At 42.4% G+C, this 23,036-nt stretch overlaps 1 protein-coding gene across 1 annotated transcript in view; it reads left to right on the plus strand.

Annotated features, from left to right (window-relative positions):
* Window positions 1-23,036, plus strand: part of LOC138521059 (uncharacterized) — a 512,462-nt gene that overhangs the window by 222,505 nt on the left and 266,921 nt on the right. Inside the window, exons 7-9 of the mRNA XM_069633584.1 lie at window positions 4,804-4,911; window positions 14,936-15,043; window positions 16,362-16,460. Coding sequence (XP_069489685.1) covers window positions 4,804-4,911; window positions 14,936-15,043; window positions 16,362-16,460 — 315 coding nt within the window. The remainder of the gene's footprint in view (window positions 1-4,803; window positions 4,912-14,935; window positions 15,044-16,361; window positions 16,461-23,036) is intronic.

Here is a 23,036-nt window from a genome sequence, read left to right on the forward strand (position 1 = left end):
CTCTCCTACACAAACACCAACATTTGCTATTGAGAAATAGTCTTGCATAATCTCCACGTCTCGACAAGTAAGTGCTTCCTGTGTTTGTCTTGGTGTCATCAGCCTGGAAGGTCGCTTTGTGACTACCCATCAGTCAACAGTAGTGAATGACTAGGCTTGCTACCTGGTTATGTGACCCAAGTTCCAGCATGATGTGAAAAATATTAAGTATCAAATACTGTATAGTAGGTTGGAATTTCTCATTTGGTGTGAACAACTGACAACAGAGTGGGGGAAGGTGGCAACCTAAGCTGTCTGCTGATATAAGACTGTTTCTACTGGATCCAGTTGCTGGCATGTTCCCTCCTGTTCTGTGTGTTTGGGGAATGGAAGAAAGCAGATTATTAAATGGAACAATATAGTTTTGCATTACTCGGGTGCTGTATGGCAATGCCCCTCAAGGGCAGAACATGTTCTTTTAGGAAGCTTAGTATTAATGTAACCAACTAAATGTATCTTACTGACTTTTCTATTTGAACCCTATTGTGTAAAACCCTCTAAACCTGGAGCTTTGTATGCTTGGGCCATGTTTTTGGAATGGGGATACTCTGCCAATAATCCCGTCCATTTCTGAACAGCTGTATGAAAATAAATGCTGCCTCTACCTTTGATGCCTGGCTTAGTTATTGGATTTATGTCTAGGTTTCTACAACGTCAATGCTGATCCTGTGTTCCTCTCTGCTCTACTCCATCTGAAAGGCACTATTCAACCATGAACATGGACATCAAGACAACGTTTCACAAGGTGTTAATCCATACCTTCAAAGCACCATAGTAAAATATCTGAACTCACCTACAGTATTGTGACAACCCAGCAAAATCCACAGCATGTGGTCAAGGCAAAATGAAAAGAATTAGTAGGACAGAAACTCTGCCAAAATGACAATGCACTTCATAGTATGTATAAAGGAGGGCTATTCCAATTTGGCACCTATGGGAGCTGCTGAAGAGACAATCAGCTAGTTCAGCCACATTTAAAGTCCTGTCCAATGTTCACTCCACCCGGGTGACTAATGTTCCTTTCCTTTTATTTTGAACAATATGTTTAGAAACACAGTATTGCACATGTCAAATAAAGATTAAGTTATATTTTTAATGGGAAAATGTAGAGAAGTGTCAGAAAACGTACCTTAAATGGCTGCTCCCATATGTCAATGTCCACTAGATGCAATCTTGGGGATGGAATTTGGTGCCTAAGAGGCAAGCTCATACATAAGGTGATGTACTGCACTTTGCTTAACCTTTGCACATGGACAGTAAGAGATACATCTAACGCCACACACTGGAGAGAGTTGAAAGGAAGGTCCTTTGGGTAGCGTGTATGCAGTGGATGGGAGGCAGAGTAACTCCACCAAATAACCACCAAATAACCAAACCAACTCAGGAAGATGGCAAAGTTTGCTGTATTATTGACAATTATCTAAAACGGGGAGTTACAACGGACATCAACGGAAGTTCGCTCGAGTCCCATCAACTCACTCAATGCATTTGATAAAAAACATTGATTTTATCCTAAACAAACATCATAGGTGACGTCATACTTTGTGGAAAATAAGAAAAATCTACGAGGGGTTGTGATAGGATCAAGGAGAACATCTAAGTATACTTTCTATAAGGGGTTGGGTTGTGATTGGATCTCTACTGTCAGGAGGATGACTTATGCCCACCTCTAGTGCAAGTTATCTTCAACATTTACTAGGTACACGGTATATCATTGGCTCTCAAACTATAAAGCCCTTCTTTATATGGCCCTCTACAATTGGTTGGCATGTACGTGCCTTCTGGAACATTCGGCTCACTTAGCAGCATGTAAGCTCAACCCCAGCTGCCAGGAAGTGGATTTGTCTTTTACTCCCCACTCAATTATACCAACATCTCTCATCACCCATGCCTTCTGCCATGCAGATTTTCTTTGAACTTGGCTTTGCAAAGTATACTTGCATCTTAGAATATAAGTGAGTGTGAGCATGCACTATTGTTTATTCTGGAATTCCAAGCTATTTTCATCATTGGCTCACGTGACAGGAGACCACGATTTGGTCAATTTTTCAGCATTTAATTGTCTTAAATGAATAAAACTTGCCATGCATGGTGTTCTTTCTTAGAGTTTCTTGAAAGAGTACCTTCTTTCGAATATACGCTGCGGAATTGGCAGAATTGTAGGTTTTAAGCATGACACAATCTTAGGTTTGAAACATATAGCTGGTGGGGGGTGGGTCATCCTGCAGAGGCAATTAGCTGCTCCTCTACAGAGTGGATCTGTGCAATTATGTTTTTGTAGTTATATCCAGAATAGGCCAAGCAAATAGAATAGATGTAATAGGTCTGTGACAAGAACTGTAGGTTCACTGGAAAAGCAGTTCCTTCCAGGTCATGCATCTTTTAGGCATCCTCACAAATGTTTTGCAGTCTTTCGGATTTCACTTATTTCCAGTAGACAAATGTAATGAAGTAACTATCTCTTGATAACACCTGTTAAAAATGAATCTAAGTGATTTACCCGCGGCTGAAACTACCGCTTGCAAAATGTCCGCATGAGAAAGGTGCGAACTACCAAAAGTTTGCACCTTTCTAATGCGAACACACATACATTCTCACACCCACACACAAACAACACACCCATAACACCCCCACCCACACCCTTAGCACACCCCCACCCACACCCGCAACATAAACAAACCCCACTCAACTTCATCTTCACGCTGGGTTCCTGCAGCGCCTGTTCACTTTCACTTCTGTGATCGGGAACTGGCGCTGCAGGGTCCTTTTCTTTTCTTTTTTTTTTTGACAGAAGGCTGCAGGGGTGTTCCCCGCCACCCCCTCTCACTATAACATAAAGTATAGTGAGCGGGACGATGCGGGGGACACCCCCGCAGCCCCTGTTTTATTTTTACAATGCTACCACCAAAGGTTCGAACTTTTGATGTTCGAACCTTTGGTGGTAGCATTTCTAGAACTTTTGGTACAATCGTCCTAAACCATAAAAAATATGAATATCCACAAAACTGCGTTGTGTGCTTCACAACAGTGGGAAACAGGCACTTTACATCAGCTTGAAACTTGACAGAGCCCATTGTAAGGCCCTGTGGGGAAATCTTGGCGCTTTGGAATACAATATGGTTTTGATGTTAGTATATTTTGTATGCATTCCTCAATATATCTAAAGATTTCTGGACCTGTTTGTTGCCATCATCTAGCTCATCTTGGATGAATAGATCTTTCTTTCTATGCGTGCATGGTCATTTCAGAATGGCTTGTATGCCTGTGCAAATACCCAATGCCACATAAAGATGTTTGTGTATTTTTCAATGTTAAAACTAGTTCATAACTGGGCCAATGCTTCTATGACATATGTATACATTATGACATATCTGAAAATAATATAGCCTTATAGTTTTAGTGATGAGTCAGTATTGCCGGATAATGACCCGCTCCCAAATTATGCCCTGAGAAGAAGCAGAGGCCCATACATTGGAAAAGGGTGATTATCTCAACAGACCGATGTGTATAGGTATATAAGGCTATGAGGCTATTAGCACTAAGTGCAATAATGGTGTTAGCAATTTGGTGCTGATGTAAACATGTTAGTTTAATTAAGCAATAAGCCCCGAGCCGCAGGGTCATTACCGAGTCAGGTAATGCCCCGGGCACATAGTTATAGGCTCGAGCGAAGCAAAGGCCTTAATGAAGGCCCAGAGGCATTACCTGACTCGATAATGCCCCTGCAGCGTGGGGCTTATTGCTATTAGTACCCCAGCCCATAAGACCGGGCTACTAATAGCATTTCTTCTGTTCTGAAACGCAGCAGCGTTTCGGAACAGAAAAAAAAAAGTCAAAGAAAATGGCCACCGGGGAAGGGAAAACGGAGTCCATTTTCCCTTTCCATGGCGGCCATCGAGAGCGGATGCGCTGGGAACAGAAGTGTTCCCAGCACGTTCGCCCCTGAAAAAGGAGAAATAAGAAGGTAAGTGGGGTTGGGAGGGCGGGGAGGAAAAAAAATACTTTCCTGAATCCCTGGCAGGGGAGGATGGCAGCCTCCAGCCGGTGGAAGCTCGAGCAGGGATGGCCCCGTTTCGAGCCTCCTCTTGGCTGAGGGGCTGCCACACCCCCGCCAGGAACAATGGCAAGGAATCCCAGCCAAGGGATTCCCGGCCGGGTAAAGCCCCAGGGAGGGCCAATCAGAATGTTTGTTACATTCTGATTGACCCTCGCCGGGAACTAATAAAGAGTAAAGTGCACAAAATGTGTTAGTAAATTAAATGTGGTTTTATTTTATAATATTTAAATACCTGCAGTGTCTAAAAATAAGATAAATATTTTTTAATTGTAAAATTGGCTGAGCTGGAAGAGTTTTAGCATGAGCTTGCTTTATGTGGAATGTTAAATTGGGCAGTTATTCTTTAGAAAAGTAAACCCTTTTGTGCACGTTTTATATTTTAATTAGTTGTATTAAATTAGGTTGAAGTGTCTTGTAGAATGAAATCTTGCTGGAAAAATTTGTTGTTTCTTGAATGCAGAGAAATGTATTCCGTAATTTCCCTCTCTGCTTCTGAATGTCTTGAATACAGTCACTAAAATTAGTTGTTATTGCCAGCATTCCGAACAGTCTGAGGGGCTGAGAGGTGGTTATTAATCAGTTTTATCTTCCAATGTTGCCTCAATTCTTCAAGGCCACTTGTCAGATTAAAAGGATCAATTTGCAGTTCTAACAGCTTTTAACGAAAAGCCTTTGACCTGAGTGTTTTGGTTGTTTACATTTTACAGTTCTTTAAGAAGAAGAACAAAAAAGCCTGCAAGCCATGGAAAAAGACGTCAAACAATGCAAGTGGAGATGGCCCAAACTCTCAGTGCCATACCTCTGTGGATGACATGGTAATGCTATGTTGTTAATTCTATCAATAAGTCCTAATTAAATGGCTGCAATGTATTTGTTGCCCTAACAAACAAAATGCCAGTTAGAACCAATGTTTTTTTTTAAACACTATTAGCTTTAATCACATCCTTCTGGTGCTTTATGCAGCTCTGGATAGATAGGGATGGAGTCACTTTCACAATAAATAGGATATCTTATGGGATATTGTAAAGTGTGTTTCCTGCAGAGTGGGTACTGCAACACAATTCAACATACTGCATAACAGTGTTAGAATAGCCATAAAAGTGTATAGGATTGCCTGCAGAATCCCAGCAAAAATGGATGATGTATATGTTGTCTCAAGATATACCGTAATGTGAGATTTACAGCCTTTAGTGGCCTCGAAAACCAGGAACGGTGGCGCTTTCAAGATCCCGATAATTCTGACATTGGCCAGACTGATCTGCTTTCTGGATATTCTACATCTGTCCATTTGTCAATACACCTACATTTCTAACAGTCCTTATCGGAAACGAGTGCAGCATTCTGTACCACATACTTTAATCCTTCAACTCAACAGTTTGGTTTCCATCTTGCACTAAAATGGACACCAGAATCTGCCAGAAGATGTGCATGTGTAATTTAAGAGAGAGTACAAGCATTTCCACCCAAAGATTCTGGGCCTCAATGCGAGTCCGGCGGTAGCCGTGCCGGAAAAACCGGCAGGCTGATGCCGGACCAGTAATTCCATTCTGCCTCCGTGATTGCCGGAATCACCGGGACATTACAACCCTGGTGACCCGGTAATTCCGGAGGCGGAATTCTGTTAAGCCCCATTCCCATGGAGTCCCATAGGAATCCATGGGGATGGGGACCATGGAAACACTGGTTCCGTCTATGACAGAGCCAGTGTTTCCATGTCTGCCTGCAGGTGGGTGGTGTTAATTCCGCCAGGTCAGACCTAGCAGGAGTGACACCTCCCGCCAGCAGGACTCGGAATCAGCCAGTCCGGAAACAACGGTGGTGGCGGATTTACCGCCACCGTTGTTTCCGGACCAGCAGGGTCATAATGAGGCCCATGTCCCGAATTCGAAGAAATGGTACTCTTGTGGCATAAGCAGTGGCACACTCCATTACAATCACTGCATCTTTTGATACACCGCACTTTGACAACATCTATCTAATTGCATATATCATCCCCTTCTAACGTAGTACATTAATTGCTTACATAAACTATGTAACATTCTGAGTGTGATAGGATGCATCTGCATATAGATCATCAACTTCCTTCAGAAGATCACCAGTTAATGGAAAGCACATTTGGGAGCAGCTCCGATATCGACGAAGCATGCAATACTAACCGTTACTATAGATTCCCTACAATGATGCAACATGTATTCTGATATGTCCTGCCCTGTCCTGTTTCCACCTTTCTGAATACTTGTGCAACCTTGTTTCACAACATGAATGTTTGTCTTCGTAGGTATTAGAGTTTGCAAAGTTAAAATGCAATGCTTCTCTCCAATACAAGCATGGCCCCAACTTTTTGTTGTCTCTTAAGAGCCACACCTTAAAGTTTTGTTAATTATTGACACTTACATTTCAGCAGCAGTGATACCTTTAATCAAAGAGTATAATGAAGAATACACTATTTAAACAACAACAGCTTTATTAAAAGTGGTTTTCTCCATGAACAACAGATAGAAAATACACATTAATATAAATACACTAATGTTAAAAATCCAGCAATTCTAAGTACAATATTATTAAGAATTCTAGTACAAAAATTTTACAAATCCCCAAAAATCTAAATACAGTGTTATTGTAAATGTAGCTGAATCTAAATTGCAGTAAAAGTGCTTCTCTAACAAATTCAAACTATAAACAAAACTAGTATTGTTACAATTCATTATAATAAAAAAAATCCAAGAAAGTCCAAATATTACATATTATAAATTAGGGATGTAACCACTTCTTACGCAAATATATATTTTTTAACAAATCAATAATAATATTTATTTATTGTGATATAGTATACATTATAAACTTTACACAACCTTTTTAAGATAATAAAAATACAAATACATGTTACAAATAAAAGCAAAAAAAACATATAAAATCAAAACAAATCAATAAACATGTACCAGATCTTCAGGATCTCTTATTTCGCAAAAGCATCTCTTAGTGTTGTAACCCCCAAGCCATTTGCTTCATCCATATAATGGGAACATGTTTAGGTGGATCATCTATGTCAATCGCCTGCACTATGAGGGATTTTATTTCAAACTGTTCTGTATGGTAAGACCCAATATCCACAAGTAAAACATAATCCACATGAGTCAATAAAGTGCACTGGAGCAAGAAAAACAAACATGTATTACACGCAACTGCACCAGGGATTAATTCAAAAGAAATCATCATCTGGGTAATAAAATGGCAGCATTTTATAGTGAAGTGTGAATTGTTTCTTGGAGAATGTTGCAACGTATGTAGGCAGTACCAAGCTTCTGATTTGTCATTTACAGTTACTCTATAGGTGAATCCATACACTTCCTGGCCCTTTTGGATTATCCTAACCCTTGTGACCGTGCTGCTTCATTTATTCATAAAAATGACTTCATACTCATGTGTCCACTTTCCCGGAGGTGCTATTGAATGATCAAAATAACACTTGTGTTGCTTTAGTCCTTAGCATGTAATTGGTGGCGGACCTGTGGCCATCCTGGGGTGGGCCATTGTGATCATAACTAACCAATGGCCATTTGAGGTGCAGACAGTGTAACAATATTTATAACTTGTACATTTTAGCTCCCATGGGAATTGATTGCTGGCACCATTTTACCTTTCTTCCCTTCTGTTGGGGGTGTGTCCTGGCCCCCATGCGTGCACGTGAGCCCCCACACTAGACAGACCACACTCGACACACGTCTATCTGTTGGGGGTGTGTCCTGGCCAGTGGTCGAAGTGAGCGGGAGCGGTCGGGAGCGGTGCTCCTATACTTTTTTAAATTAGCCTGTACAGCTCCTATACTTTTATTTTAAAAAGAAACCGTTCCAGAATGGTTTTGTTTTAAAATAAAAGTGTAAGAATAAGTTGAAACCTTCACTTTTAGTGCACTGCACTGAACGTTCCCTTAAACAGCAGGTGCAAGTGTTTGGGGGGTGTATTGTGTTTGGGAGGGGTTGTGGCAATGGGGTTTGTGGGGAGCAGGGGCAGGCCAGCAGGGAACATAGCTCCACTACTTCTTTTCGTACACTTCGACCACTGGTCCTGGCCCCCATGCGTGCCCGTGAGCCCCCACACTAGACAGACCACACTCGACACACGTCTATCTAGTTCGGGCTCCCCGGTCGCTCTCCTGCGTCCGGGAACGCCCCGATTATTTAAACCGCACACGGCAACGTGCAACGTCACGCCGCCGCGTGCGCGTCCCACAAGGGGCAAGGCCACACCTTCCTAGCTGTATAAACCAGCAGTTCTGTATTGCAACTCATGATTGGAAACATGTTACTTTGCTCCTTCCTTTCTCATAGCTGATATGCATGACCTCATTGCTCTGTGCTCTTAGGCGTGTTGCTTTGGGCCTAACACTTGTCCAGGATATGTGTGTTCTACTTCTACTCAAACAACTAACGTGGTGGCTTAATGTTTTGATGATTGCTGAAGAGTTCTTAACAAATATATAATTCATGGCGTCCTAGGTGTCACTTTAATGGTTTTGAATCTACATATGTTTATGTTTTACTCAGGCAGGGACTTGGCTTCTTATTGTATTATGTTTTCATACTTGGGCGGTCATTTTCCTACATGGGCTGATGTTGTTTCTTCTATCTGAGTGACTCTGCTTTGTGCATGCCTGCGCACGTGGTCTAATTTCCAAAAGGGCTGTGACCTTGTTGTGGTGAGTTTCTGCAGACATGAGCAGAACTTGTACTTGTTATTTGTTTCATTTGTGAATGTGTGAGACCGGATTGAACTTTCTCCTTTGCAGCCAATCACTACAGAGCATTCTTCCTCCGGTGGACCCTGTTTTTCTTAGCAACATTTGATTTAGTCATGCATCCTTGCACTTTGGCTGGGAAAGGGCTTCACCTCATATTCTTAACCAATCGCTGCATGTCTTTATGCTGTGCGCAAGGCGGCTGACCTTGCCACTAAATTCCTTTGCAATGTCCTGTACAGACTGCCTTTGCTGTGCAAAATAATTTCTGATGCTCTGAGGCCTGTTGATCGGAAGGCTTACTACAGTGCAGGCCCCTATAGAGTGTTGATGGGTGCACACATATCCGTGTAGCTGTGTTGTGAGTGTCATATTTTCTATTACTTAATATTATCACACATGCTCCTATCTACTTAGTGTATTTCTTAGGTTATATCATCTATGCTACCGTGTATGTAAGTGCATTCGTTAGCCCCTATCGTCTTTCCCTATGTTGCTATGTCATCACTACTACTTGCAATGCTTTACCTGTAATCCTTTTTCATGTGACATTAGGAACTATCCCTGCAACGAGCATATTATGTTCATGGCCTAAATCCATTGCAGCGTTCCCGCTTATTAGGGGGCTGATTCCTTTCCATCGCGCTTCGTGTTTTCTTGGGCCTACACGCTATTCCTATCCCTATGTGCATGTCAGATTCATCTTTGGTATATATATTGTTGATTTATGATGTCTTGCGTAGTCTGGCGCATCTGTACCGACTGTGCACGTGCGAGTATGAACTATTTTATGTTCTATCTCTCAGTGAAGGGATATGGTGGGAATGATAAGCTAATCTGCTTGCGGCCTGTGCCTATGGCTTGTGATGTGGTTCCTGACTCGTGCTTCGTGGGTCTTCTCGGATTTCGCAAAAGCATCTCTTAGTTTTGTCACCACCAACCCATTAATTTTGTTCATTTAATGGGAGCATATTTAAGCAGATCATCTATATCAATCGCGTGCACTAAAAGGGATTATATTTCAAGCAGTTCTCTGCCTTGCACCGTGTTCAAGGCTAACATAAATTGGCAAAGGAGATTGCCCACATTCCGCACATCCACATCCCTATCATGCAGCAGTGATTGTTTTCAAGGGATTATACAAAGTAGACTAAAATGCACCCACATTCTGAAGACCCCAGTTTAATAACAAGATAGAGCCCCCATTAGAGCACACCATTTCTCCCAGTGCCTTATAAATATTAAGGTGTTCCAAACAGCCCCAATGTGTTTTCAAAAAGATGGTTCCACACATGAGCCATGCTTGTGTTTCTGTAATAGGGACCCCCAATTCCAAACATAAGGCGCAGTGTGGTGTTCCTAGCTGGAGCCCTTTCACTTTTTATGACATTTTATTTTGTATTACAGTAAGCTGGGAAAAATTTGAATATCCCTACATCGCACCATCATATAACAACATTGTGCAGACCATGGCCTTTAGGTATTACCCAAATTGTTTGTTTACAATTGTTCGAATTAACAATTGACCGAATTTAAAGGGTCACAATTGACCTTTTCACAATTGACCGAATATATATATATATATATATATATATATATATATATATATATATATATATATATATATATATATATATATATATATATATATATCGGTTTACATATATGGGGGGGTTTGGCGTTGGGTGGGGGGTTGTGGGGGGTTTCCCCCCACCTATATGGTACAATTGACCTTCACAATTCGGTCAATTGTGAAAAGGTCAATTGTCATTCGAAGAGTTGTAAAACGAACAATTCGTATACAACCTGGCTTTATATGAATGAAGGCATTTGTCAAGCATACAGGCTTCATACTTGTGCTAGAATCTTTGTAAACCTCGCATCCTCAATGATGCTTTCTCAGCAATCATCTTCATTTGATTTGATCACTTTCCACAAAAAGGGGACTCAAATAGCACTACGAAATGATGTTATTTATAACGCGCTTATTACCCAGAGGTTTCTAAGCGTGGACCAGGGGATCGAACCTGTGTTGCTTCGTGTCGTCTTGCTTCCAAGGCGAGCACATTGCCCATGAGCTATCCTCCTGAGACAATAAATCCGACACCATGATTATTTTCCCACTTAAAATACCAAGAAGGAAGGGTTTGGCCTTTTTCATATAGCATACATTTATTTTTAGGTATATTTACTTTTAAACTATGGTCTCTAAAATGTTCTTCTGCATAATACGACTTTGCTGTAGACTCCCTGGCTGTAAAATCCAATAGAGCTACCTCATCAGCGGTTAAAGGTGTGCCATATGTGGTACTTTGTGGCGCTGTGGGGTACACTTTATGCAGTGAGATAGAGGGATCAAAATATGAAAGAAGTTCAATAAACATTAGAGTGGCGAAAGAACAGCCCCTGTTCTTGGCCCCTTCAAGTGCAGCACAATTTGCTGAAAATATATATCAACTCTCGCATACGTTGAACATATTTTTGCAAGTTTGTAAGAACGATACATACATCTTGAACCATAGACATCTTATGAACGTAAAACCAAAAACTATTATTTGAAAAAAAATCCCAACGCTTTTTGTGTACCTAGGATTTAGTCATTTAAAAATCAGTGCATTGTATTATTTTAGCATAAATTGCATTTCCAACCAGGGCTATGCATCAAACAAATATTAGCACCTGGGGTAGTTGCAGCAGCCAATTAGGAGGCTAGAAGTGCCGGCTTTCACCAACGGTATAAAGGCATGTTCCTTTTCAGCCTTCTTCGCCACTCCCTCCGTGCTGCCATTTTGTTTGAGCACCCATCCCGTTTCCCAGTCCCCAACCCACTCTCACGTACAGTACCTCTCCTCCAAAACACCCCCTCACTCACCACTTCCCAAACTTACCCAAATGGGGTCACTAGTGTTATTCCGCCGCAGTAAAAATGATGATTTTTGGAAGTAAAGTGAAGGCTTTACCTCCAGGTATATAGTGGAGGCAAATGCCCCCCTTCATCGCCAAAGTCGGAATTCAGCAGCGGGAGGAACTGGGGGGGTTATGTGTCAGTAAATGTGTTACCGCTATTTCACCACCATATTTTCTCTGCACCATTGAACTCATAATGGACCTATTTTCATTCCCACTGTTACATGATGAAGTTGTAAGAAAGAAATTGATGTAAGGCTTGTACACTAAACAATAACTAAGGGTATCCGGCCAGATGGAACTTTTGAACTTCCTTCAAAGGAGTAGATAGGGCAAGTTCCGCCTCGCAGGTTACATAGTGCAGGAGCAGTTGCAATGTGTGATGAGTCTCCTGAGCAGGTGCAGAGGCAGGAGGTTGCTACAGTAGCTGAGAGGGAGAGAGACAGACAATTACATTTGGATTTAGTTGTGGAAGAGCTAGAAAACCAAAGTAGGACAGGTTTGTTATTTTTTGAAAATCCCAGAGTATGTCGAAGGCATGCATTTATTGGCTGTAGCATTTCTTGTTGTGACTTATAGAGAAAAGGGAAACCTAGTGACCACCGTCCATGCAAACGTGCAGATGGCCTTTTGTTTCCAACGGCTACTTGGATGGAGGCAAGAGAAGAATGGCTCCCCTACAAGGTGTTAACTACACATTCAAGGCCACAATGCCGGAACACTTGTGCCAATCCAGCAACATCCACAATTTCTGGTCATTGAAAGCGTGTTTGGTATGGCTAAACCTTTTGCACATGCGCAGTGCAAATTTGCATATTGCACCCATCAGGGAGAGAGAATAGAGCTTGTCATTTTGTTTTTATGTAGAAGTATCCACAACAGTGGAAACAGAAATGTGTGTAACATGGCTCGCTGTGGAGCAGGGCATCATATTGTATTAAGGGTACATCACATGTCACTTTAGATTTCACATGCCCCTGGCCAGCACTGCTTATTTACTAAAAAAGCATCACTTTCCAAGTCATGAACTCTTTACGAGATGGGCGATAGCCCTTAAATGCGGAGGTAACGCTATTAGCCCAGGCAGTATCCTGGCAGTAATACTGCAGGGATACCGCCCAACTCGTGATGAGGCCATAATCGCTAAAGTTTCCAGTAGAAGCGCAGTGTGGGAATTATCTCTGGATGTCACCTATAAGAATGCGCAAATCCACGAAACTGCCTTGTGGGCCACACATCTTTTGGAAACGACCCCGGTCACATCAGCATGACACTTGAGAAGTCCAGTTGCATTCATGGGACAGATGTCTGTTAGTGCAGGAGCGTCTGTTCCCCACCAGTCACTTTAAGCACCGGCCTGCAGTCCCTTAGAATAGACCTTCCTACAGCGATCCTTTGGGGGAAAGGTGAAATGGGATAAAACAGCAAAGTGCACCAGCACTCAAACTCGTTGCCCACCTTGATGGCTAGATAAACCAAAGGGCATCAACAAATGAGCACAATTCCATACTGAGTTTCCGCACCCTATCTACTTGTCACGTGCTGGGTCCCTTGACAGTGTTTGTAAAAGATGACAATGAAGAATCAAGCTTCTGTGCAATCTCTGTGGGTGGAGAATATTCAGCTAACTGTCCTGAACTAAGGTCCTTTTTCTGCACTCCACCCTTTTGGTCAGATTGACCTTACTTGAGTCTGATTCTCTAGCCTCCCCATTTAGCTTACCCAGGTGGTCTTCAAACTTTTTTGGCCTGGGTCCCCCCGCCCACCCCTGAGCAAAATGTAGGCGGGCCGGGCCCGCCTATAAAGTGTCAAATGGACAGTATGTCCAAATAGCTATGAACTATTGTGCGCTATCGCTGCACCCTACTTCAAGTATAGTGCCTGGCTCCCCCATCTGCTCACATCACAGTCTCTGGGCTCCCTCATCCCACTCCTAGCCCAGTTCCTGGTCTCTCTCCACTCCACCACAGACCGTGGGCTCTCCCCACCCTGCTCCCCCCAATGTCCCTGAACTCTCCCCATCCTGCTCCAACCACTATACCATGCCCCCACCCTGCTCCCAGCACAGTCCCAGGGCCAGTGGCTGCTGGTGAATTTTTTAAGTGGAGAGGAATAAATATTTCTCCCAGTTATGCCTAAGAAACTGTGCATAGCGAGGGAGGCCGAGCCAAGCGGGGTTCAAGTGGTTCTCCCCCAGGGATATTTTCTTTAATAATGGTTTAAAATGTTGCATTTTAGAGCATACTTTGAAATAAAATTGGGTAAAAAGCCAAACAGTTTGCAAATGGCACTGAGGGGCACAGGGGGCAGGCATGGTACTTGTACCTGGACATCTATGATAGATGTCCAGTAAAAAGATGCCATCCATGTCCCCTGGGCCTCACAGCATAACACATGCACACAATCAAAGTGATGGTGTGTGTATGCAAGGCGCTGGGGTGCCAGGGGGAAAGCATGATATATTTTTACTGGACATCTATAACATGGAACAGGGATTGTGAAGTTGCTCTATTAAACACCTCTGAAATTCAGTGACAAATCAGTGTTGAAGAGAGGTTAAATGGTTGCAGCACAAAATTGAAAACCCAATCAAATTCACCAGTTATGGTAAGCTACGCAATCATAACTTGCCCCTCCGCCATGCACTCCTCAAACTAATACCCAGTACATCAAAGATGAAATGAGAAATGTTTTTTTTCATTGACTCTAGATTTCTGATTTTGTTGTTTGCCCACATCCAACACACCCTCTCTGATATCTGCATTTTTGTCCATATTTGTGGAGTCCTTCTTGAATTTCTTGCAGTTGTGTGTTAATTAGTCAATGCCTCATTCAAGGCGATTAAGCGCATTCTCATGAGAATGCACAGGTAGCTCGTAGGACTGGGCGGATAGCTCAGGGGCAACGCGCTCGCCTTGAAAGCAAGAGGATGCAGAGCTCAATCCCCTGGTCTGCAAGTCCACACTTAGAAAACTCTGGGTATTAAGCGCGTTATAAATAACCAATTATATTATATATTATAATATCATATCAGGGCAAACAAACTTGTGACGTAATTAGGTAATAAGAGATAATTGAAGTATCTTGTCTGGTATTTGCAACGTCAGCAAGTAGATAAATAGAAACAATTTCAGTTCTGTTTCTTTTATTAAAGAAACACCTTTGACCTGAATGTTTTCTTTGTTTACATTTTACAGTTGTTTACGAAAAACAACAATAACGCCTGCAAGTCAGCAGGGAAGAAGCAGATGAATGCAAGTGGAGATGGCCCTGACTCACAGTGCAAGGCCTCTGTGGCTGACATGGTAATGTTCTGTTGACTAGTTCTTACAGAAGGTCTAAATTAAATGGCTGCCATTTGTCTATCACTCTCTCTCTCACATGATGCAAGTTATAACCATTGTTTCTGAAAAAAACATTTAGTAGCTCCATGACTCTCTTGCTGGATGGGTAGGAAGCGGTTTACAATAAATAGCACATCACATGTGACCGCTGCTCCATGCTTGACGATATCACGTGAACATGATCACCTAGCCATTGAAGTGTAAGAGAGTGCCTGGTAAACCCATTGAAGTGTAAGAGTGCCTGGTAAGCTCTTGACAAATGGCCGATGCCAGCCAGTTTCATGAAGTACCCTCATTGAGATTATGAAGCAAGCTCTTTCTCTATGACATTTGTATCCTTGTTTTGTTGCATCCAAATGCAGAAAAAGGGGGTCTACCACGATCGTGATGGCTCTGACATTGGCCAAGCAGGACGGGTTCCCTAATCTTCTTCCTCTGTCCATCTGACAAAAAACTTAAATTCCACACAGGCCTGCTCGAGATAGAAGGGCAACATCCTTCAACTTTCAAGTTTGGCTCCAAGGTCCTCCAATCTGCTCATCCCAATCTGCCAGAAGATCGCATGACCATCTTGAGAAAGATTACAATTCTTCCCACCAGCAAATGCTATTCCAATAGGTGGAAGACAACGGAAAGTGTTGTGCCCAACATAAAGGGCCTATCCATGTATTTCATTCTTGCTCCATTGGTTTTACGATGTTCATACCCCCAGAGAGAATCATTAAAGAAGTTACAGGACAATACTATTGCAATTCCTTAAACACAGAAAGAGGTGGCCCGCCTCTATTAAGGGATAAAGAGGATAAAGTAAAGACCCAAATTTAACTTAAAAAAAGACCTATCTTTTTAGGCAGTTGTTCTTCCTTTATCCTGATAGATAGCACACTGTCGCTATCGAGGGCTGGAACTTCTTGTCCTGGATTCTGGGAGAGCATAGGTCTTCCTTTATCCCTTTAGATAGAAAACTATCGAGGAGGGTTAGAACGTAATGCCCTGGAATATTGGGGATCATAGGTCTTCCTTTATCCTTTCAGATTGCAATAGTGATGGACTGAGACTGTTTCAATCAACCTCTCTTTAGGTGTGAAAAGATCTATTGCTGCATAAGCAGTACTTCAATCCACGACTGTCACTGCAGTTCATAACATACTGCACATTGACAAAGCCTATCCCATTGCTCGCTTTTAAACGAATGGTGAAACTAAAGTAATGTAAGCTTCTGAATGTGATGGCTAACCTCTCACTATTGGTCATCAACTTTGTTGCATCCTTTCTGCAGATTGCCAGATTTCAGGACTGCACAGCTGCTCGTGCCTCAGACATGTGTGACGCACCTAGTACGAGCCGTGACTCTAGATTCTCTACTATGAAGCCCCAGGTTAGTATGGTGTGGACCAGTTCTCCTATTTGTAGCCCTCTCAGACTTCCAACTGTTTAAAGAGTTACACCACCTGGTGGTAAAACCTAAATCTATGGCTTAGGTGGCATAAAGCGTTTACAAACGTAAAAAACAGTGATCCTCTCCCATCCAACCATGGCCCCACCGTACTTTAGACTCTTAGCTGCCCAACGTCTTAGTTCTCCTTAATATTTACACATGCATTGCCTCAGCAATTGCATTTTCATTTCAATTCCATATAGTATCACACATCAAGCAAACAGTGACACTTTAAATGAAAGAATAAAATGAGAAATACTCTTTATTTCCTAAATTTGCCTTTGGGTACCTTTGTGCACACTTGGCAGATTGATAGATGTTCTGGCACACCAAAAGCAAGCTCTCTGCGCCCATCTCTATCGAGGACGTGGCTGGGGTCCCTCCCCTATTAAAGCTTGCTATCCTTATACATGCTACATTCACTTTGGAAGCCAATGTCTATAGTCCCCAGGAAAACTATTCTAATCATGTGGTTCTTACTTTAAGATTTAATTTTGGTCATGCAGTTCTGTTCGACCAGTTTTCTTTTAGTATGAGTCCCCGCCCCACCCACCTCCATAACCCAAACCCACACCTCCCCATGCCCACCCCGTACTTCCCGACCCCACATACAAATACTGATTACTATACCGATCAAAATAACTGGCTGAATTCTGGTCAAACAAAAGGGCAGCAAGACTCAATCTAACACTTCACATCTGAGCCACTCCTTAACATTTGACTAATGTCGATCTTTGTCAACAGATAATAGAGCCCCTTTTATCATAATAAAGGAAGAATCAGCAGTCAAGCCTTGTATAGATACTCAGAAAACTGACATTTATTTTATTGCATTTGGTTTATTAAAACCTTTCACTATTCTTTTTGTAATTTTTTTTTACAAACAATTATTAATCCCCTTCCAACATGTCAGAACTATTCAATATTTTATCCATGAATTTCATAGCTGCAAAAATAAGACACTGGTTGGTGTCGGTTAACAGCAGCTCCCACCATTCATTTTCTGACAAAGATCTTACAGCATTAACCATATCAACTAAGTACTGAGTTCTTGTTTTGGATAAAGCTTTGCAGGCCACCATCAGATGATATGACATTTCAATGGAGTCCCCCAGCCTGCAAAATCTACAAGTTGAGGTTTCAAGTGAGCTCTGTTTCCTGACAAATTGTACTTTTCTAGTTGGTAGAATTTTTAGCTAAAATCTCATGAACATATCCTGGTACAAGGGGGATGGAAATTTACATAGGTATGTGGACAATTGATTCACCGCCCTGATTCTGAAGGCTAGATCTAGTGAAAGTTTGTAATTAGATCGTATTGCCTGTGTCTCAATCCAATCCTGAGGATTGCGCTTTAGCTTTACCTTATCTGGATTCATCATCAAAACCTCAGTTTATACACTTAGAAGATTCAGCCATCCTCTACAATTCTTTTGCCATTGGCCCAACAACCAGTTCTGATTTGATATGGTAGCCTTTCTGAGCATATCAAAAGGAGGAAGGTGATCAGAGATAACACACTTCCTAAAGAATGCACTCATCTTCCATCGCACTGTGGATTCCATGGATTGAAGCCCTAGCTCATACCTAATCATAGCGACTGGTAGGCTTTTAGGTAACATCAGGGCTCTCCTCCAAATCCAACCTTCAAGGATCCCCCACACTTACCATAGCGTTTCTGGAGGGTCAAACCTTGAGCGGCTAATATTTTAATTTGAGTTCTTAACCCTAGATACCAGGGTCTCTCACTTACACTTACACTCTGGTTGATCAGAGTATCTAGATATATATCTGAGTCCACCACAGGCAATCTCGTTCCTTCCAAGTATCAAACAAGTATATGGGTTTCAGGCACATCAGAAATATAAAAGTGAAACAGTATCAGGGTAAGGGACACCCTTGTTTCAAATATTTATGGGTCTCTGTTTTTCTGGTTATCACACCTTGTCTTGACAACCTGATCTCGATTGAAGTATTGGTATAAAGAGCTCTAATAGCATCTACCAGATTGGGGGTACAACCCCACATTAAGAGTTTAGCCCACAACCTCTCCCTGTTGACACTGTTGAATGCCTGCTTGAGGTCGATGAAGGCTAAATAATAGCTAAACATGATCTTAATCGCATTCATCTTCCACAAGTTTAACAGGAAGATATTTAGGCTAGTCCCCACCTTATTGATAAAGCCAGATTGTCTACGATCTAGACGCCCCGAATTTCTAGCCCAAGTATTTAGGTCACGCAATACAATAACGGCAAAGATCTTACCCATGATGTCGAGGAGAGCTATCGGCCAATAGTCCCTAGGCTTTTATCTATTGCCCTTTTTAAAAATAGGAACGATAATGGCCGATCTCCAGGAGTCAGGAATGGTACATGTACATACGACCTGCTTGAGGATAAGAAAGATGAACTCCACCCAGGGCCCCAAAGCCTCCTTCAACACAGCATTGGTCAGACTATCTGGTCCAGGGGCCCAGGAGGATCGCAATCCCCTAATCCTAGCTACAATGTCCTCCCAATCGAACACAAGGGACCATGAGTTCTCCAACGGGCACTTCTTTGGAGTTGTGCTATGTCCTTCCTTTCGAACAAATGGCAGAAAAAAGGGCAATCCATGCTTCCTTCGACACTGGGGTCAGTTGTAAAGCAGATTGAAAACTATCATCATTGTTTATTAGATCCCACCCCTATTCGATTAGGCCCCTACCTCTTATTCGATTAGCATACTGTTCTAAACATGTGTTCTGCATCATATTGTGCTATTGACCCCCTGATTACAATCCGCCAATTTCTATACTTTTGTCTACAAATTTTAATCATGGACTCCCAGCTATCACACCTCCCTCGCCTGAGTTTCCTTATATCCGAGAGAAGGAGTTTCCTGGCATTCACCACAAGGAGATAATAAGCATGCAAGGGTTTAAATTCAGCCTTTTCATGGACAGTGGAATACTCCATTAAATCTTTCAGGATCCATGAGTGTTCGACTTCAGGATTAGTTCCCGCCAAATGCTGCTGCAACCTGGCCCTGAGAGCTGGGATTTCTCAGGGATTGATCTGAAGTCGCTTCCTCCCCAGTGTGATCTGTAGCACTGGTTGTAGGAGTTTTTTAGGAGAGGAAGCAAATCCAGCAAAGCTCAGCTCCAGCATATCATGACCACTGGTTTCCATTGGTTTCACAATTAATAGAACCAATTAATAGAAACACAGTGTGCAAAATGTTAAATAAAACAAAGCAGTAATCTATACAGTCTTGTTGATTACCCCTAGACGAGGTACACGTAGCCGGAGAGTCTCCCTTTGTTTGCCCGTTTAACATATGGAGGCCCCGAGTAGAGATCTATTTGGACCATCGACTGGCCATTTTTGACAGGGTGTAATTGGGAGCTAATATCCCTTGATCATCAAAATGTTTGATGTTTAAGTCAGTGCATAAAATGATATTTGGATTCCTGTATGCAACAAGAACATCATCAATCAGATCAGTTACTGAATCAATAAAAACATGATAACCACACATAGTACTATTGTTTGTTTGTTTGTTCTATTATTCAATAATTAACAATTCCAACACACTTTGAAAATCACAAAAGTGCCCTACCCTCTAATTTGTCCAGAACCAGGAGTTGTACAAAGAAACTCAACTTGTAAATCTCCTTAACCACAAATCCACTCCCAATTTTGATAAGGATCAGCAACCCTGAATAGGGCCTGCCCGTCAGACCTTTTTTTAGCCGGATTCAGGTGGCATTCAAAACCATCACAGCACAGATTTTCTCTTAACCTGGTTCCTTGTAAACACAACACATCAAACTGGCCCAAATTCAAATCGTTGTTCACAAATATTTTATTTTTAACTTACCCATGGATTAAAGATGTTTCATCGCCCTAATATTGATGGCATGTCCCACCAGGTTATACAATCATCAAGGCTATGGTACAGCATTTCTCTCGCCTTTTTAAATCCAAATTTCAAATGTGCACACCACATAGACTTGTAAGGTCTGCTTCAATGTTTCTTTTGTTTGTGTTAAAAACTAGAAGGAACCCTGTCACTACTCTGACACCCTCTGGCTCCCATCACCCCCACCACTACCCACAAATCATTATTAAATGTTCCCTTATCCTGCCCCCTAAGCAATGCCACAAAATGCAGCAAAACAGGCATTTTACCAATTGCAGTGAAATGGCCATGAAGAAGTGGGCATTGTGATGAATCCTGCGGAGTCATCATTGGACACCAGCCTAAAATCTCCTTCCAGGTGGCCAGGGGAAGGCAGTCACTACCTGATACTAAACCAGGGCGTGGCATTCGGGGGGATGATCACATGGGAGGAGATGGCTTTCAGGGTAAAGTGGTGACTCCTTTGGGAGGGATGCAGTATTCATCCTCATATGAAGATGGCGATCTTATAATTCCCGAATACTTAATGGTATGCTGTTACTGGCCAAGTCCCTCACATGAGAAACCCTGTTGTGAAAAATCATCCAAACAGACTCATCTTTGTACTTTAGCAATTCATGAATCAAATGTGACATCCTTTAATTATCAGGATCCTGTCTTAGGTAACAGGCCTAATCACAAAGTTATTTAACATCTTCTAACTCTGATAATCTACAGTTCATAAATCAATCAAGACTCAATAGTGTCAGGTCCAACTTGGCCAAATCCACAGGAGATGCTGATCCCACAGACCCTCTCCGGACGTTCCCAACTCAACCCTTGTTTCTACAGCTGGGTCGGCAAACACTGGGAAGGGAAAGGTGTAGTGGATACAAAAATAAACAACAGACACTCCTCACTCCTGGCCTTTTGGAATTGGTATCTGCAATGGGAATAAATAACACAGAATTAGTTTTCACTTAGCTTAGTCGCTTAACTTATATTTTCTCTTCTCTCTTCTTCTAACATTCCTCCTTTACCTGTCTTGTCTCTGCTTGTAGCTGAGAGGCTGTTGCCCAAATTTGAATCCTCCCTTGAAAAATAATTACCTTAGATTTCCAGTTAACTCTCCATTTCTTAACCCTATGTTAACTGTCCCCAAAGTATTCTATTTACTTTTATGGATTTTAGTGTCTTAACTACTGTAAAATTAAATTATGCTTCTCTTTCACTTCTGTCTTTATAATGCAGAACTTGTAGTTCTCAGTTTTCCTGTATTGAGGCTTTTTGGCTTACTGCACAAAAACCCAGACTTGCTTATAGTGGAAAAGGTTGCTTTAATGTGACATGCCAAAGCTTACAAATAAACGCTTACCTGGCTCCCATGGCCTTACAGACTAACAAATGTTTTGAACAACCAATTAATAATTGAACACTTTCATTTTCACCAACAAATAAATAATGAAAGGTTCCACTTCCTCCCTAACTATCCCTTGGTCCCTACCGTCTCCTTACCACTTCTCAAGGCGCCCCGCTTTCTCCCCGGAGCCATGCCCTTCCAGGTTCAATACCTGTTCCCCCGGGGTAGCCCGTTTGTGCAAACAGCACCACCCCATCCTTTCCCGCACCATTCCCCCATTGCCCCCCCCATCTAAAGGGGCCATGCCCCCGGCAACCAAACAACTTCAAAACCCATAAAACTCCCCTCTACAACAAACTCCACCTCCCTATGACCTGCAGCCAGTCTGACCTGCCACATCAGCAACAGAAATTTACATCACAACTTCCCCAACTAATGCCCCAACCTGTCACACAAAAACTACCCAAAACAATAAGGACCTTAAACAGAAACTATAAACTCATGACAATATGAAAAGAAGGGATAACCCAACAGAAACCAAATTACAAGCACCCCACCCTTGAAATTACAATCAGTTTCTTGACCTATGACCAAAAGGGGTGGGTGGGATGGCGGGGTCAGCCTCACGTCCCAACCGTCGCCTGCTCCAGAACCTTCCCATACCCTTTAAATACCCCCGGGGGGACGCTTTGCGTTCCCCCCCGGGTCTCCCCTTTTGGCTTACTGCACAGAAACCCAAACTCGCTTATAGTGGAAAAGGCTGCTTTAATGTGACAGGCCAAAGCTTACAAATAAACACTTACCTGGCTCCCATGGCCTTACAGACTAACAAAATGTTTTGAACAACCAATTAATAATTCAACACTTTCATTTTCCCCAACAAATAAATAATTAAAGGTTCCACTTCCTTCCTAACTATCCCTTGGTCCCTACCGTCTCCTTACCACTTCTCAAGGTGTCCCGCTTTCTCACCGGGGCCATGCCCCTCCAGGTTCAATACCTGATCCCCCGGGGTAGCCCGTTTGTGCAAACAGCACCACCCCCATCCTTTCCCGTGCCCTTCCCCCATTGTGCTTCCCTCCCCCCCATCTAAAAGGGCCATGCCCCGGCAACAGAAAAACCCTCCACCGAGATGCTCTTTCTGCCCCACCCCTACCGTATCCCTCTACTTGCAACTCCTTCCAAATCTCCCACCAGCAAGGTCAAATCCGCCAGATAATAACTATTCCCAAAAACTGACAAGTGGACACCATCCTCTGTAAATATCATGA

The sequence above is a fragment of the Ambystoma mexicanum genome, chromosome 1q, assembly GCF_040938575.1.
Source record: "Ambystoma mexicanum isolate Mex_15411 chromosome 1q, UKY_AmexF1_1, whole genome shotgun sequence".
Taxonomy (NCBI): Eukaryota; Metazoa; Chordata; class Amphibia; order Caudata; family Ambystomatidae; genus Ambystoma; species Ambystoma mexicanum.